General features: G+C 33.2%; 2 protein-coding genes across 2 annotated transcripts in view; both read right to left on the reverse strand.

Moving 5' to 3' along the window:
* Positions 1-2671: 2671 nt before the first annotated feature.
* Positions 2672-16815, reverse strand: LOC128576467 (disintegrin and metalloproteinase domain-containing protein 18-like). The gene is made up of 5 exons (XM_053578638.1): positions 16732-16815; positions 10236-10301; positions 4119-4190; positions 3696-3862; positions 2672-2956 (listed from the first exon to the last, which is right to left on the reverse strand). The coding sequence occupies exons 2-5, from the start codon at positions 10293-10295 to the stop codon at positions 2812-2814; spliced, it is 444 nt and encodes a 147-aa protein (XP_053434613.1). The 5' UTR covers positions 10296-10301; positions 16732-16815; the 3' UTR covers positions 2672-2811.
* The window catches only part of LOC128576466 (disintegrin and metalloproteinase domain-containing protein 18-like), a 32534-nt gene continuing 32188 nt past the window's right edge, over positions 16705-17050 (reverse strand). The window contains exon 6 of the mRNA XM_053578637.1: positions 16705-16909. Within this exon, the coding sequence (XP_053434612.1) occupies positions 16705-16909 (205 nt within the window). The remainder of the gene's footprint in view (positions 16910-17050) is intronic.

Consider the following 17050-nt stretch of genomic DNA (forward strand, 5'->3'; position numbering starts at 1 on the left):
TCAGATGAGGAACCAGGCAAGGATGCCCACTATCTCCACTATTTTTTTTAACATTGCAATGTAAGTCTTAGCCACTGCAATCAGGCAAGAGAAGGCAATCCAGTGGATCGAAATAGGACTAGAGGGGATAAAACTGTTACTCTTCAAAGATGATATGTTTATATATCTGGAAAACCCCAGGGAATCAACTACAAAACTCCTGTAAGTGGTTAAGGAATACAGCAACATCTCATGATACAAAATAACACTCACAAATCTGTAGCCTTTATATATACCAACAATAGTCAAGGGGAAAAGTAATCAAGGACTCTATTCATTTTACAATAGTTCCAAAGAATATGAAATATCTTGGAGTGTATCCAAATAAGAATGTGAAAGATCTCTATAAAGAGAACTATGAAACTCTGAGAAAAGAAATAGCTGAAGATGTTAACAAATGGAAAAATATACCATGCTTATGGCTGGGAAGAATCAACATTGTTAAAATATCTATACTACCTAAAGCAATTTATAGATTTAATGTGATCCCTATTAAAGCACCTTTGTCATACTTTAAAGACTTAGAAAAATTGGGCGGCGCCTGTGGCTCAGTGAGTAGGGCGCCGGCCCCATACGCCAAGGGTGGCGGGTTCAAGCCCAGCCCCGGCCAAACTGCAATAAAAAAATAGCTGGGTGTTGTGGCGGGTGCCTGTAGTCCCAGCTGCTCAGGAGGCTGAGGCAAGAGAATCGCGTAAGCCAAAGAGTTAGAGGTTGCTGTGAGCCGTGTGACGCCACCGCATCCTACCCAAGGGCCGTGAGACTCTGTCTCTACAAAAAAAAAAAACAAAAAGACTTAGAAAAATTAGTACTTCATTTTATATGGAAACAAAAAAACTTGAATAGCCAAGACATTACTCAGAAATAAAAACAAATTAGAATAAGTCACGCTTATAGATTTCAGACTATACTATAAATTAAAAGGGATCAAAAAATTGTACTGGCACAAAAACAAAGAGGTAGATATATGAAACAGAATTGAAGACCAAGAGGTGAACCAGGAAACTTATCATTATTTGATCTTTGATAAGCCTATTAAAAATATAAACTGGGGGAAAGATTCCCTATTCAACAAATGGTTCTGGGTGAATTAGCTGGAGACCTATAGAAGACTGAAACTGAACCCACACCTTACTCCTCTAACAAAAAAATTGACTATCACTGGTTAAAGGAATTAAACTTAAGACATGAAGCTATAAAAATTCTTACGGAAAGTGCAGGAGAAATACTTGAAAAAATTGGCCTGGGTGAATACTTTATGAGTAGGACACCCAGGGCAATTGAAGCAACATCAAAAATACATTACAGGGATCTGATCAAATTAAAAAGCTTCTACACTGCCAAGATCACACTAAGTAAAGCAAGTAGAAAGACCTCAGAATGGGAGAGGATTTTTGCAATATATTTCTGACAAAGGTTTAATATTAGAATCCACAGAGAATTCAAAGTTATGACTAAGAAAAAAACAAGTGATTGTATTTCATTGTGGGTAAAAGACATGAATAGAGGCTTCTCTGAAGAAGACATATGTATGGTCTACAGACACATGAAAAAATGCTCATCATCTTTAATCATGAGAGAAATGCAAACCAAAACCCCTCTGAAATAATATCTAATATCCAGAAATTGTAGCCCTTATTGCAAACCCCCTAAACTACAGATGTTGGTGTGGATGTGGAGAAAAGCGAACACTTCTGCACTGCTGGTGGGAATCCAAGCTAGTAGGTTCCTTTTGGAAGGAAGTTTGCAGAACACTCAGGGATCTAAACGTAGACCTGCCGTTTGATCCTGCAATTCCTTTTCTAGGTGTATATACGAAGGACCAAAAATTATTTGGCAATGAAGATATTTGCACCAGATTGTTCATTGCAGCTCAATTCATAATTGCCAAGTCATAGAAGAAGCCCAAGTGCCCATTAACCCATGAATGGCTTAATAAATTGTGGTATATGTATACCATGGAATACTATGCAGCGTTTAAAAAATGGAGACTTTACCTCTTTTATGTTTACATGGATGGAAAATATTCTTCTTAGTAAAGTATCTCAGGAATGGAAAAAGAAATATCAAATGTACTCAGTACTATTGTGAAACCAATTTATAATCACTCACACTTGCATATAAAAGATAAAACACAACTATAGCCTAGGATGAAGGAGGGAAGAGGAGGGAGAAGAAAACAGAGTGGGGGTGGGTTAACAGAGGGAGGGTTAGTTATGCTCTACACCTATGGAGCATATTGCAAGTACAAGTTGGATCTATCAGGTGTAGAACACAAATGTCTTAATGCTGTAATTGGGTAAATGAGGTGAAGGCTATGCTGATTAATGGATATAAGCACTCCAATTTGTACAATTAATCAACACAGTGATTCCCATAATGGCATAAATGTATTCATGATCTATGTACAAATGACTTAATAAAAAAATAAGAACAATGCACAAAATAATATGTTTATTATGGATACATATATTTATAAAAAAATAGCATAAAATGACAAGCACCAATTCATGACTTATCTTATTTCTTGACCTGGAGGCAACATGATTTTAACTTTCCTCTAATGTCTTATTTCTTTAAAAATCTGAAGCAAATGTTAGTATCTTTGGGGGGTAGTTGGTGAGTAGGTATAATAATCATACTAGTTCATATTATATCCATTCTGCTTAAAATTTATAATTGGATAACATTTTTAAGATTCTAATAATTTTGTCCCAACAAAATAAGGAATATATACATATATATTTATATATCAAGCTTTAAAACACTACCTCTTTAAATTTTATAAAATATAAGATTTAAAAAGTAATAATGCAAAGAAGGATAAAAATTACATACCATAGCAATACCGGCATCATAGTTATTATTGCATATCATGCCAGGAAATGTTGCTCCCACATATTTAGGATGTTTCCTGTAACTACACCATTATAGTATTGTCTTTTTATATCAAATAATCATGCAGAACTATTTAAAAGTTTACAAAATTAAATCTCATAAAATTAAAAAAGACTTTTTAAACACATAAATTTCCAAAATAGATGATATCTAGTAAATTACACAAATGCTCAAATCTTAAAAGTTGTAATTTATTTTAACACCAATATTTTTTTCTTGCCTAACTCATAGATTTGATATGACTCTATTATATTAAAATCAATTTAGGTTGGATATTAAAAGCTAAAAAGAAAATAATTTTTAAGTTGTAAGTATAGCAACCTTACTTGTCTCAAAGCTAATATTTAAATTAAGTGAAATGTTATCAAAATATTACCAAATCATCTTAGTCAAAAAATAAACATGAAATGTAACATCATATAATGGATAATTGTAATTGAATAGTGCTGAGTTTTTACATCATTAAAAAGCTTATGGTTATATGTATTCTGTAGTAAAATCAATACCATAAAAGATCATTAAATGCATATTTTTCCCACAATAATTGTACTCCAAAATATACCGATATTGATATAAAACTATTGCCATTATTATTATATTCCCAACTACATTGTCCTCTCCATGTCAAAATCTGTATTTTTAAAACATTTTCAAGGAGGCCTAAAAAAAGTTGAAGAACATAATAAATGCATTAAATAAACAATTTACTATCACTAATTGTGCATGCTTAACTCTTTAGTAATGTATAATGTTGTGCTTACATTAGCAAGTATGCTATGTCATGGGGCCGTAGGATAAGGTAGTTTCGTTTCCATGCCAAAAATCTTTGTAATATATCTTCAGCTTCTCCCATGGTGGAAATTTGGTTTTTATCTGACCACAATTCCAAGGAGGATAGTATAACAGTCAATTTGAACTGGGTAAACATCTAAAAATAATATTTATGTCATATTTTTAAGTAATATAATGTTTTAATTGCTAAATTAATAACAGGTGCTTGTCACAATGCCTGGCTATTTCTAGAGACAGGGTCTTGCTCTTGCTCAGGCTGGTCTAGAGCTCCTGAGCTGAAGAAATCCACCCATCTTGGCTTGCCAGAATGCTAAGATTACAGGTATGTGCCACTATGCCCAGCCTCAAACTACTTTTCATTAAATTAGAAATAGAAAAAAGTAAAAACTTACAGTGTTGACAAGCCCAATAACCTGTACAATTTTCTGGGTAACAGCCATCATTTCAGATCCCATATAGTCATACTGAAAAAAAAAAATTATGTTTTTTAAAAGATACAAATAAATGAATTTTTAAATGGTGAATATATCTTGGTGATACTAGGCAGAAATCATATGGTTTCTCAAACAAATTAAAGGATACTGCTATGTGTATACGATTATAATTTTTATAACAAAATAAACAACAAAAGAAAAAAGCATACAAGGACACTCAAAAAAATCCTCTCATTTAATGAAACTCTCAAGTACAAAAAATTGAAATCATTAACAAGTAATAAAATAAATATATACATATTTCTCTTTATTATAAAGGGTTTTATTGAGCTATATACACATAAGATAGAATTAAGGTCAAAAACTTTCTCTTGGGACAGCTGCAATACATTATGATAAAGTGGTAAAATCAACAGAAATATATTTAATTATATTCATACACATACACATAGAAAGTTAATATAGAAGCAGTGAACTGGAATAACACCATACAGAAAAATAATACTCCTGTGCTGGGTAAACTAGCTGGTGACCTATAGAAGACTAATATGGATCCTCACCTTTCACCATTAACAAAAATTGATTCTCACTGGATAAAAGATTTAAACTTAAGACATGAAACTAAAAATATTAGAAGAGAGTGCAGGAAAAACACTTGAAGAAATCAGCCTGGGAGAGTACTTTATGACAAGGACCCCTGGGTAATTGAAGCAATACCAAAAATACATTACTGGGATCTGATCAAACCAAAAAGCTTTTGCACAGCCAAAAGCACAATAAGTAAAGCAAATAGACAACCTTCAGATTGGGAGAAAATTTCTGCAGGTTATGTTTTTGACAAAGGTCTGTTAGCTAGAATCCACAGAGAACTCAAACTAATCAGTAAGAAAAGAACAAATAACCACATTTCTATGTGGGCGAGAGACGTGAACAGAAGCTTCTCTGAATATGACAGGCACATGACTTACAAGGATGAAAGAATGCTCATCATCTTTAATCATCTGAGAAATGCAAATCAAAACCACTTCGAGATATCATTTAACTCCAGTAATATTAGCCCACATCACAAAAATCCCCAAACTACAGATATTGGTGTGGATGTGGAGAGAAGGGAACACTTCTGCACTGCTGGTAGGAATGCCAGCTAATATGTTCCTTCTGGAAAGAAGTTTGGAGAACACTTAGAGAACTAAAAGTAGACCTGCTCTTCAATCCTTTAATTCTTATACTAGGTATATACTCAAATGATCCAAAATCATTTTACAACAAAGACATTTGCACCAGAATGTTCATTGCAGCCCAATTCATAATTGCCAAGACATGGAAACAGCCAAGGTGCCTATTGACCCATGAATGGATCAACAAATTGTGGTATATTTACACCATGGAATACTATGAAGCCATAAAAAATGGAGACTTCACATCTTTTATGTTTACCTGGATGAAGCTGGAACATATTCTTTTCAGAAAAGTATCTCAAGAATGGAAAAAATATATATCCAATGTCCTCAATACTATTATGAAATCAATATATAAGCACTTACACATTCATCCGAATGGTAAAACATAACTGTGGTCCATCCAGAAAGTAGAAAGGAAGAGAAGAGAGAGGGAAAGGAATGGAGAGGTGGGACAAGGGAGGATTTTGGTGGGACCTCACCTAATGTGCATGATGTAATGGTACATTTCAAAACTTTTAAGAAAATAATATAATTGTGATGGGTGTGTTAATAAGTTCAATGTAAGTATTTCACATTGTATATTAAATTAGTACACTGAACCCCATAAATACATCAATGTACACAGTTATAATTTAATAAAAATAAATAGTATATTAGGTCATAAATTTTTAACAAGTTTAAGAAGATCAAAATCATACCAAATATTTCCTCCAGTCACAATGAAATAAAAGTAGAAATCGGTGGCACAGAGAAAATGGGAAAACATATAAATATGTGAAAAACAAAAGAGATACCCTGAACATCCACTCTGTAAGAAAGCATCTAAAATGATTTTAGAAAGTATTTCTTTGTGAACTAAAATAAAAACACAATACAACAAAATTTATGGGGTAGTCTAAGAAGGAATTTTGCAGAGATAAAGGATTCCATTACTGCAGGCAGAATGGGAATTGAAGACCCCAATTCTTGGCAAAGGAAAATATCCCCAGAAAAAAAGGGGAAAATAATAAAGTCAGCTGAGTGAGGCAGAACAAAGAAAAGTCAGCTAGTTTGCTGCCTTTAAACCAGCCACTGCTAAATTTCTTATCTGATCAAGTTTCCTGTTTTTTCCTAGAACTCCGGCCTATTGAGGATACAGCTTACAAACATCTCTGCTAGGTCTGTAAGCACACTGAAGAAAATAATGGCCACAGAAGATGCTGGGACAAGGCCTGGCAAGATGCATTAACTAGGACATTTCCTGCCCAGTTAACAGTCAAAGCAAATACCCATTGTGGAGATTTGTGTTTGTCTGGGGCAGAGATCAAGGGAACAGCTCTAGCCCTGAAATATGGGTTGGAGGGCTTTATATCCTCTATTGCAGAGGAAGATCACTATGTGGTAGTGATGAGAGGAAAATTCCCCTCTCCCACAGATTCTTCAGAGGAGATTGATGCCAGTGGCATTTTATTCCACAATGGGATTAAAACCCCCTAAAAATCTGTGTGTGTATGTGTGTGTGTGTGAGAGAGAGAGAGAGAGAGAGAGACCTCAGACAGGAGGCTGTCCCCATACAAGGCTCAGGTTCCAGATTTCTCAGGACTGCTCAGATCCTTAAGATTAATGATTACAGAAATAATAGGAGTTTATATGCTTTCTCAGAGAAACTGCTGGTGTCTATGTTCCCTTCCTCAGCTTACCCTTTGGGCTAATGAGCAAATAGCCTTCAATGAAAGATGAGTGGAAATGACACTGGGTGGAAATGGCCCCCTGGGTTCCCACCTTTGAAAATTCTATTATGTGTGTCTTTTTTCATTCTTTCTCATTGTTTATAACTTTATATTTCTTCAGTCGGTTGTTACCATAAGTCTTCATGAACCCTACCCCCAGAGTGGGACCCCTGCATATTACAATGGAAGAAAGATTTCAAATGAACAACCTTCAACTTTATACATCAAGAAAGCCAAACATAACAGAAGGATAAAAATAAAAAGATCAGAAGAGAAATAAATCACATAGAAATTGAAAAAAACTATTTAAAAAAACAAAAACGATACTAAGAGAGTTTTTTAAAGCCACACAATGTTGACAAATCTTAGCTAGAAAATAAAAGGAAGAAATTAAAGAACCAAATAGGTAAAAATCAGAAATGAAAGAGGAGACATCAAAATGGATGCCATAGAAATAAAAATAATCCTTAGAAATAAAAAGAATCTTTAGGTACTATTTTCAACAATTATAAGGCAATATCTTTAATAATCTTGAAAAACGTTAAGTTCTAAAATGAGGCAGAAAGAAATCAAATAACTTGACCCAGGTTACAAGGCGTCAAGGGGCAATACTACTTTTATGTTAAGAGAAAAGAACAGTATAGAATTTAATCCATAAAATGTGTGGGCAGGGGGGTATAAGGTTCTTAGTACCTTTCCCTCTTTTCATTTCATGCAAAAAAAAAAAAAAAAAAAGAAAAGAAAAGAAAGGAAAGGCTATATATATTCTCAAGACAGGATGGCAGTCATGAGCCACACTCAACCAATCCTGTGTAGAGAGGCCAGTACCCAATTAGTGTGTGGGCAGCTGCTAATTTGAACTGTACTGGCTTTATAATTTATATCTAATTTGAATATTTTGCTTTATAACTTTACAAGAGCTTTAAGAAGAAGGCGGTTCTATCTAGTTCTACATTCATGCATATTTTAAAACATTAAAATAAACAATTTAAATCAGCAAAAAAAAATCAAGAGACCTCTCTTTAACCAAAGAAAGAAAGAAAAAGAAAGAAAAAAAGTTAAGCTCTAGGAAACATACAACCTACCAAAACTGAATCAAGAAGCAAATACAAATAGAAAGCCTGAATAGATTATTACAATTAAAGAGACTAAAACAGCAGTAGAATTAAAGACCACCCCCTCCCAAGAAAAAAGCCTTGCAACAAATAAAAGCTTAGGATAAATTTTACCAAAATTGAGTCAAGAACTAACAACAAATCTTGTTAAACTCTTCCCAAAACTAAAGCAGAGGGAACACTTCCAGGTTCCTCCTAATATTAAGAGGCCAATACCATCCTGATACCAAAGTCAGACAAACACACTACCAAAAAAAGTGAGCTATAGGCTGTCAGGGGGCTATGAATACTCCTGCTCTGGTTCAGGCTTTCCTTGCTAGTGGTTCCCAGAAACTGAAAGTGCTTTGACTCAGCCAGCACAAAACCACAAAGCAAGCAAGCAAGCTAGCTAGCTAATAGCACAGTTATTCTTCTAAGATTTATTTATAAAAGTGAAAGAGGGAACTGGCAGATACTGCTTTAGAGTACTGTTGGCATTACAGCAGCATTGCCTAACTGAGTTAGGAAGTCTCAAAACAGGGTTTCTAATTGTCTTGATCAAAACAGGATGAAGGCAGGGCAACTTCTCATTGGTTAACCCAAGACTGTTGGGGAACACCGCCCCTTCCGTGAATATTTCTCCCTTGTTTAGCCTATAATTAAGCCATTGCTTAAATAGAAGAGCAGCAGAAACCAGGGGCTAGTTCTCTTATGTAAGGAGAAATTGCCTCTACTCTGTCTATGGAGCAGACTTTCTAATTTTCTACAGTTTGTGAATAAATCTCTCTTTCACTTTATACTGTTAGCTTGCTCCTGAATTCTTTCTTGCATGAAGCCAAGACCTACTTGGACTTCAAGTGGCTCCCAGCATCAAAAGGGTACGATGCCTACTCTCAATTCTATTTAATACAATATTGGAAGTCCCAACCAGAGCAATTAGACAACAAAAATAAACATCATCCAAATTTAAAAGAACAGAATTATCCTTCTTTGCAGGAGAAAACCATAAAGATATCATTAAAACAAAAAACAACTATTGCAGCTTATAAATAAATTCAGTAAATTTTCAGGATGCAAAAGCAATATACAAAAATTAGTTGCATTTCTTTACATCAGTAATGATCTCTCTAAAATAGTATATTTGCAATAGCATAAAAAGTATAAAATATTTAGGTATAAATTAATATATTTCAAAAAGGAAAACATATTTTAGGATCCATAAACAAAACCAATAAAAATGTTACTATCACAGAAGTGAAATTTTATTTAGGGATAAAGGTTTAAAAAAATGGTACTTGAGAAAGAGGGATGGAGGAGGAGGGTGGGGCCTTGGTGTGTGTCACACTTTATGGGGGCAAGACATGATTGCAAGAGGAACTTTACCTAACAATTGCAATCAGTGTAACCTGGCTTATTGTACCCTCAATGAATCCCCAACAATAAAAAAAAAAAAAAATGGTACTTGAACAAAAAGCACTAAATCAGTTGAAAACTTTGCAGAAAATTGAAAATAACAAGCCCCTATGCTTTATAAGATAAGGTAAAAAAAAAATCTTGTATGTCCAAAAAATATATATATATATATGACCAGAAAAGCTGGTGCACATTAAAGAGAGGTTCAGGCTCTATTTAGTAAATAGAGATACACCAGGCTGAGCTGGGGCAGGGCAAACTGATAGATTATTCTAGGTTTGTTTGGGCTTTTACTTATTAATAGGTTGCAAAATGTTATTTATTTATTTTTTTATTATTTCATTATATCATCACTATCTCTGTGTACACACTTACATATGCAATTACAGATCTATGTAATACACTGAAAATATCTTTATTTACAAATATTAAAAATTTACATCTTTCAAATTAAGACAAAACTTTCATTAACTTATAAAAAGATAGAGTCAAGAAGGGAAGACAAATAGGAAGGAAGAGGAGAGGAGAAGGAAGGAAGGAAGGGAGGAGGAGAATGACATCAAGAAGAAGGAAATGGAAGGAAGGAAAGAAGGAAAGAGGGAGAGAAGGAGAATGGGAAGGATAAAGGATGAGAGGGTGGGAAGGAAACAGGAAGGCTGAAAGGAATGTTTTACTTACCAAAGCCTTTTCCACTATAATATGCACTTCTAGATACTGTGTTAATAGTTTTGAGAACATTTCTTTCTGGAAGAACAAAACAAAAACAACAGGAGACTTGTCAAATGTGCTGAATTTGTTGAGAAAAAAAATGACATGTAAAGAAGGCAAAATAAAATGATCATGAGGATTTAAGTACAAAAATTAATTTAAAAGCAGAAAATTTCACTTAGAAACATATTCCAGGCTTAAAATTTTTCTAACAAGTCTCGCAAAATAATGTAGAGGTCTAAGTAATCTCTGTTACACTGAATGAGAAAGAAAGTGAATATAAACATATACATGCTGTTGTCTTCATCTGATGACAAATCTATTTTACCATTCACACTTGAGAATACTTCGCTGTCTTCTGAAAGACTGTGGTACATAACACCACTGTGGCTCACTGGAAATCATCTCTTTATTCAGGGGAAAAATATAGGAAATGTTTGAGAACTTATAGTCTACATAGAAATTCATGTAAATAGTGTGCTTTGCCTATTAACCATGTTGGGTAGATAGAAAAGAGTAGAATGTAAAAGAGAAGAAATAATTCATTATCTCTGGAGTACAAAACTTGTGTCTCATTTGATGTGGTATAAAAATTCTTGATTTTGCCAAGACAGGTACTCATAAATCATCAAATCATTATATCATCGCTCAGCACTTTATTGGGGATTTTTACATGAGTAATATGTCTGTCACACTGAAGGACTTTTTCACATATGGAAATTCCAGAGAAACTAAAATATCATGCTTGGTTCAAGCAATATTGGCCACCAAATGCAACAGTAAAGAGAGTGCAATGATTGACTCTGTCACAGACCAATGCTTAAAGAAGCAAACAAACAAAAATGAACTTAATGAATAGAGGCTCTGCTTAAATAAGTTTGTTTCTATTTCCACTAGGAAGTAAAAAATGCCTATTTCCCCTCTATTAATTGCTGTCATATCCATACATCTGTCTATAACCTACCTATATCTGTGTACACACTTATATATGTAGTTTTTTAGGAAAGGAAACTTTCATAACTCTTAAAATCCTAAAATAAGTAAGCTTGGCTTTTTTATAGACTAAAATAATTTTATAGACTAAAATAATTAAACTTATATAAATATTGAAATTTTATATTTAACAACTAAAATGCTTTATTACTTTGGCATATCTAATATACTTCTCAAAATTTATTTTCAAAACTAGAATATTTTTTCTAAAACCAATGTAAATAGTACACAAAGCTAAAACTATAACTGTTTAAGAAAAAGAATATTAAAAATGGTGTTTTTGATAAATTCCTATGTACTTCATTTTTGTAACTGTATCTCCTTCTCATGCTGTATTTCTGCTATTTTTAGAACAATGTATTTATAATAGCATCTTAATTTTTTCATTACATTGCCTATGAATTTTGTACAAAATTACATTTTATGGTTAATACATTTGAAATTGTTGAACACTTTCAATTGATTATTTCCTGAATACTGTGGATTTTAATTAGGTGATGACACCACTGCTAAATTCAGAGCAAGTGCTGTTTGAAAAATATTCATAATTCTAGATGGAGGATAATCATAATTCTAGCTACATTTAATAAAAACTAAAACTATTTTAGGCAAAATAGAGTTTTATTAATACAGTAGAACTTCATTCAAAGTAACTTATTTAATACATTTTTCTTTTATTTATTTACTTTTATTTTTTTCTCCTAACAATTTTTGTATTAAATCATAACTGTGTACATTAATTTCCAGATCCATTTGTCAATACTTTTCTCCTACATGTGATCCTTTTGCTATTTTTTTATTCTTGAGACAGTCTCTCACCTGTGTCCACTGGGCTAGAGTGCAGTAACATCATTATATCTCATGGTAACCTCAAACTCGTGGGCTCATGGGATCCTCCTGCCTCAGCCTCCCGAGTAGTTGGGACTCCTGGGGTGAATCACTATGTCTGGGTAATGTTGTGTGTGTTTGTGTGTGTGTGTGTGGAGATGGGATTCTTGCTCTTGCTCAAACTCCTTGCCTCAAATAGTCCTCCTGCTTCAGTCTCCCAAAGTGCTAAAATTACAAGTGTGAGCCAGCGTGCCATGCCTCTCTAATGTTAAGCAGTTAAGTTAAAAACTATGTCTTATGGATATTGATATTTTTTCTTTGTATTCAGAATTGTTTTCAAAATTAATTTCTGCATTTATTTGTCTTGCTGTGCCTATATTAAAATATAAGCAAATGTGGATAAGCTATGTTTTTTTTTCCATTCTTATGATACTTCATCTAGAATATTGGACTTTTTAAGGAAAGCCATTCTTCCTGGGATAACATGACATCTCATTGTAAGAGGAACTTTACCTAACAAATGCAATCAGTGTAACCTGGTTTCCTGTACCCTCAACAAATCCCCAAAATAAAAATAAAAAAAGTTTACCCCCTAAGAACTGGAACAAAACAGAGATGCCCAATATCACCACTTTTATTCAACACAGTGCTATAAGTAACAGTCAGAATAATCAGGCAAGAGATAGAAATTAAGGGTATCTGATTAGGAAACATGAGGTCAAACTACCATGTTTGCAAGACAATATGATTTTATATCTAGAAAACCCCAAAGACTCCACAAAGAATCTCCTGGAATCAATACATTCAGCAGAGTCCCAAGTGACATACTTAGTGTACCTATACTATGGTAATTATAGACATAATTCAGTAGTACTCCTATGCACCAATAAAACTCAAGCTGTGAATTAAATGAAAGAGTTAGTAATATTCACAATTGATACAAAAAAATAAAATACCTAGGGTACTTAACCAATGAAGTGAAATATTTCTATAAAGAGAATCATAAAACAATGAGGAAAGGAATCACAGATAACACAAACAAGTGGGAAACCACATCATGCTCATGTATAAATAGCATCAACATTGTTAAAATGTCCATATTACCCAAAGAGTCAAGGCAATCCCCACCCAAATACCAATGTCATATTTCAAAGATCTAAGAAAAATAATTCTACACTTCATTTAGAACCAAAAAAAAGCCCAAATAGTCAGAACACTCTTGAACAAAAGAAACAAATATGGAAGCATCACATCACCAGACTTCAACTATTCTACAAGTCTATAGCAACCAATACAGCATTGTATTGGCACAGAATAGAGATGTAGAGCAAGGGTAAAAACCAGAAAACTCAGATATAAAACCATCCATATATAGTAAACTGATCATAAACAAAGAAGACAACACTGAGTATAAGAATCCTATTCATTAAATGGTGCTGGGAAAATTGGATAGGCACATGCAGAAGAATGAAACAGGATTCATGTTTCTCACCATGCCCAAAAATTAACTCAAGATTGATAAGGGACTTAGATGTAAGGCTCAATGTTAACTCTTCCAGATATTGGCCTATGCAAAGAATTTATTACTTCGTCTCCAATGGCAATCACAGCAGCAACAACAAAAAATAAGTAAATGAGACCTGATTACAGGTTTTAAAAGATTTTGTAGAGCCAAAGAAATAATAGAGCAAATAGACAACCTACAGAATGGGAAAATATTCACAATCTCTGCATCTAATCAAGGACTAATAACCAGAACCTACAAAGAAATCAAGCAAATCAGCAAGAAAAAGTCAAAGAACCTCATTTTAAAAGGACCAGAACAGATACTTCTCAAAAGAAGAGAGACAAATAGCCCAGAAACAACATTATTCATCAGATAAATACAAATAAAATTTGCAGTGAGATATCACCTTACACCAGTCAGAAGGACTTTTATTAGATGCTGGCATGGATGCAGAGAGAAAGGAACACTTATACGTTGTTGGTAGTACTGCAAACTAGTATACCCTCTATAGAAACCATATGAAGATTCCTTGAAGAACTCAGAACAGACCTTCATTTGATCCAGCAACCCCACCATTGGGTATTTACCTAAAAGAAGAGAAGTTATTTTCATCAAAAAGACACTTATATTCAAATATTTATTGCAGCACATTTCACAATTGTAATGATGTGGATTCAACACAAATGCCAATCAACTTCTGAGTGGATCAACAAAACGAGGTATCTTTACACCACGGAATACTACTCATCCATGAAGAAGGATGTCTTAATGCCTTTTGTAACAATTTGAATAGAACTGGAGATCGTTATCCTAAGTGAAGTGGCTAAAGAATGAAAAAACACCACATGTACTCACTTTTAAATTGGAACTAATTGATGAACACACATGTGCATAGAGAGAAGTAAATCTCAAAGGAAATCAAGCAGAGATGAGGGGGGATAAAGGTATGGGGAAAAACCTTCTTAACAGGTACAATGACACTTCTAGTTAATGCTCACACATTTAAACCTCACTCCAGCATAACAAAAATGATTCATGTAACCAAAAATATCGGTACCCCCATAATACATTGAAATTAAAATTATTTGTTAAATTTTTTTAAATGACATATTTTGGTACAATTTTCAGTCTTTGTGGAATTTGCTCCAGTTCCTTTCCTCATGAATTGAGAACTATCATCCTGCATTTGTGGTGAATACCAGTGGATAGGAAACATCTGAAAAAAGCAGGAAACATCTACTGAATTTCATTCTCAGAGAACTGTCATCATTTGACCTGGATGATACTGCCTCAGAAACACACTACAAGCTGTATTTGACTTAAGTTGGATCTCACACTAAGTGAGATATTTTTTTCCAAAAAAATATTTGTTACAAATAATTATAGTTTTTAGCTTCACAGTTAGTAAATAACAGTGAATAACAGTGGACCAAACAGTAGACTAATCAAAAACTTAAAAGGAAAATCCCAGAGGACAGGATGTCCCTGTGAGGCTGTGAAAAGCAAAGACAATTTTTTTGAGAATTTAGAAACCCACATACAAGCATAGCGGTGAGCACATGCCCAAGGCAGTCTTAGAAATGATGTGAAAAGATCCTACACTCCCATTGTCAGCTGATCTGGAAGCTCTCTGCAAACAAGAAGTGAAATGAAAAGCAGAGTTGTTAACTGCCTGGCTGAGTGATGAAGAAGTGCTCCAACATGTATAGAGAGGTTCATCCATAACAGAATAGAATAAAGACTTCAGTGGCAACACACAAATAAGAAAATAGACTTATTAGAGAATCAGTTCAGAGAATTCACCAAACTACAACAAATAGCAATAACAAAAATATCTGCAGAGGTAGAACTTGATTTCCAGAATTACAGCATTATTTTATTTGGAATGTCCACTTTCATTTTTTTTTTTTTTAAGAGACATACAATGAACCAAAAGAGTATGGCATATACACACAGAGGAAAAAAAAAAATCAAGAGACCTCTCTTTAAAGAATACTAAAGATGTTGAACTTAATATGAAAATACTTTACATTAGATATTGTAAATCATTTCAAAGAGTTAAAGGACACCATGTAAAAACAGTTAATGGAAAGTGATATAATCATGTCTCACTAAGGAGATAGTATCAATAGAAGGATAGAAATGACAAAAAAAATTCTGGAATTAAGAAACACAATGACAAATTAAGTGTTTGTTAGAGGTATGGGGCAGATATGAAAGGGCAGAAGAAGGAATTAGTGAATTTTATAGATCAATTGAGTTTATATCATCTAAGGAAGAGGGGGAAAAAAGGAATAGAGAAAAATGAACACAGCCTAAGAAACCCATGAGGCACTATCAAGCATATCAGTGCATACATAATGGAAGCACCAGAGGGAGAGGGGGCAAATTAAAGGAATTGAAAAAATATTCAGAGAATTAATGACCCAAACCATTCCAAATTTGACTTCAAAACAAAATTTATAGACTTCAAAAGTGCTATAAAATCCAATAGGATAAACACAGAGGTCCACTTCCAGATACATGATAAGCAAACTGTAAATTACTTGGTAATTTACAAAAGAAGAATCTTGAAGAAAACAGCAAGCAATGAGTCATTATGTATGAGTAATTCTCAGTAAGGGTAATAGTAGATTTGTTTTTAAATCAGGAACTACAAAGCCAAAATAGTGAAGAATTGAAATATTCGAAGTGTTGAAGGAAGGAAACTGAAGAACAAGAATTTTACATCTAGTCTACCAGAAAATTAATAGGTTTAGGTAAAATGTCATGATTGCCTATTTTAGAAAGATTTTAGTGTAAAGCCATATAGAAGAATATTAAAAGTAATTTTACAAAGTACTTAAAATAACAGTGACTCTGTTATCTCTATTTCTAAACGTTTTAAGTTATATGCATTTTATTTGAAAAAAATAGAAAATAAAGAAACATTGTATAATATGTCATAAAACAATAAATGTGAAATATATAATTTTGAAAATATTTTAGAAGTAATTTGCATGTTTTACTTAAAGGTATAGGAGAATATATAGTAGTTAATATTCCTACTCTACAGCTAACTAGATTCCTTTCATAATTAAAGAAAACTATAAAGAGGTAATTTATATTATGTTATAACATCAGAATAATAACAATTACCTGAGAATTTAAATGAACTTTATAGGGTTTGTATTTCTGCCAAATACTGGTGTAATTCTCTGCTAACACTGATACATTTAGATTATCATTTTTCACTTGATAAATTATGTGTTCAAATCTTGCTGATGATTCCAGGGGTTCAATTCCATAGCTGATATTTTCAAACTGAAGAAATCCCCTAAAGATTTAGAAGGTAGTAATAATAAAAATCCTACAATCCGAAATGGCATGAAAAATTAGGGAAATGAGTAATCAACATGCTTTAATTCCCCTTCTACCATTTTCCCTATTTTTTTAGTGTACATTAGTAACAGCTACT

The sequence above is a fragment of the Nycticebus coucang genome, chromosome 24, assembly GCF_027406575.1.
Source record: "Nycticebus coucang isolate mNycCou1 chromosome 24, mNycCou1.pri, whole genome shotgun sequence".
Lineage (NCBI taxonomy): Eukaryota > Metazoa > Chordata > Mammalia > Primates > Lorisidae > Nycticebus > Nycticebus coucang.

Coding starts and splice junctions, on each gene's coding strand:
- LOC128576467 (XM_053578638.1), bottom strand. CDS start 10,295: ATGTTCTCAAAACTATTAACACAGTATCTAGAAGTGCATATTATAGTG. Junction 3,863..4,118: donor TTATTGGGCTTGTCAACACT/GTAAGTTTTTAC, acceptor TATTATTTTTAG/ATGTTTACCCAGTTCAAATT. Junction 2,957..3,695: donor GACATAGCATACTTGCTAAT/GTAAGCACAACA, acceptor ATAATGGTGTAG/TTACAGGAAACATCCTAAAT.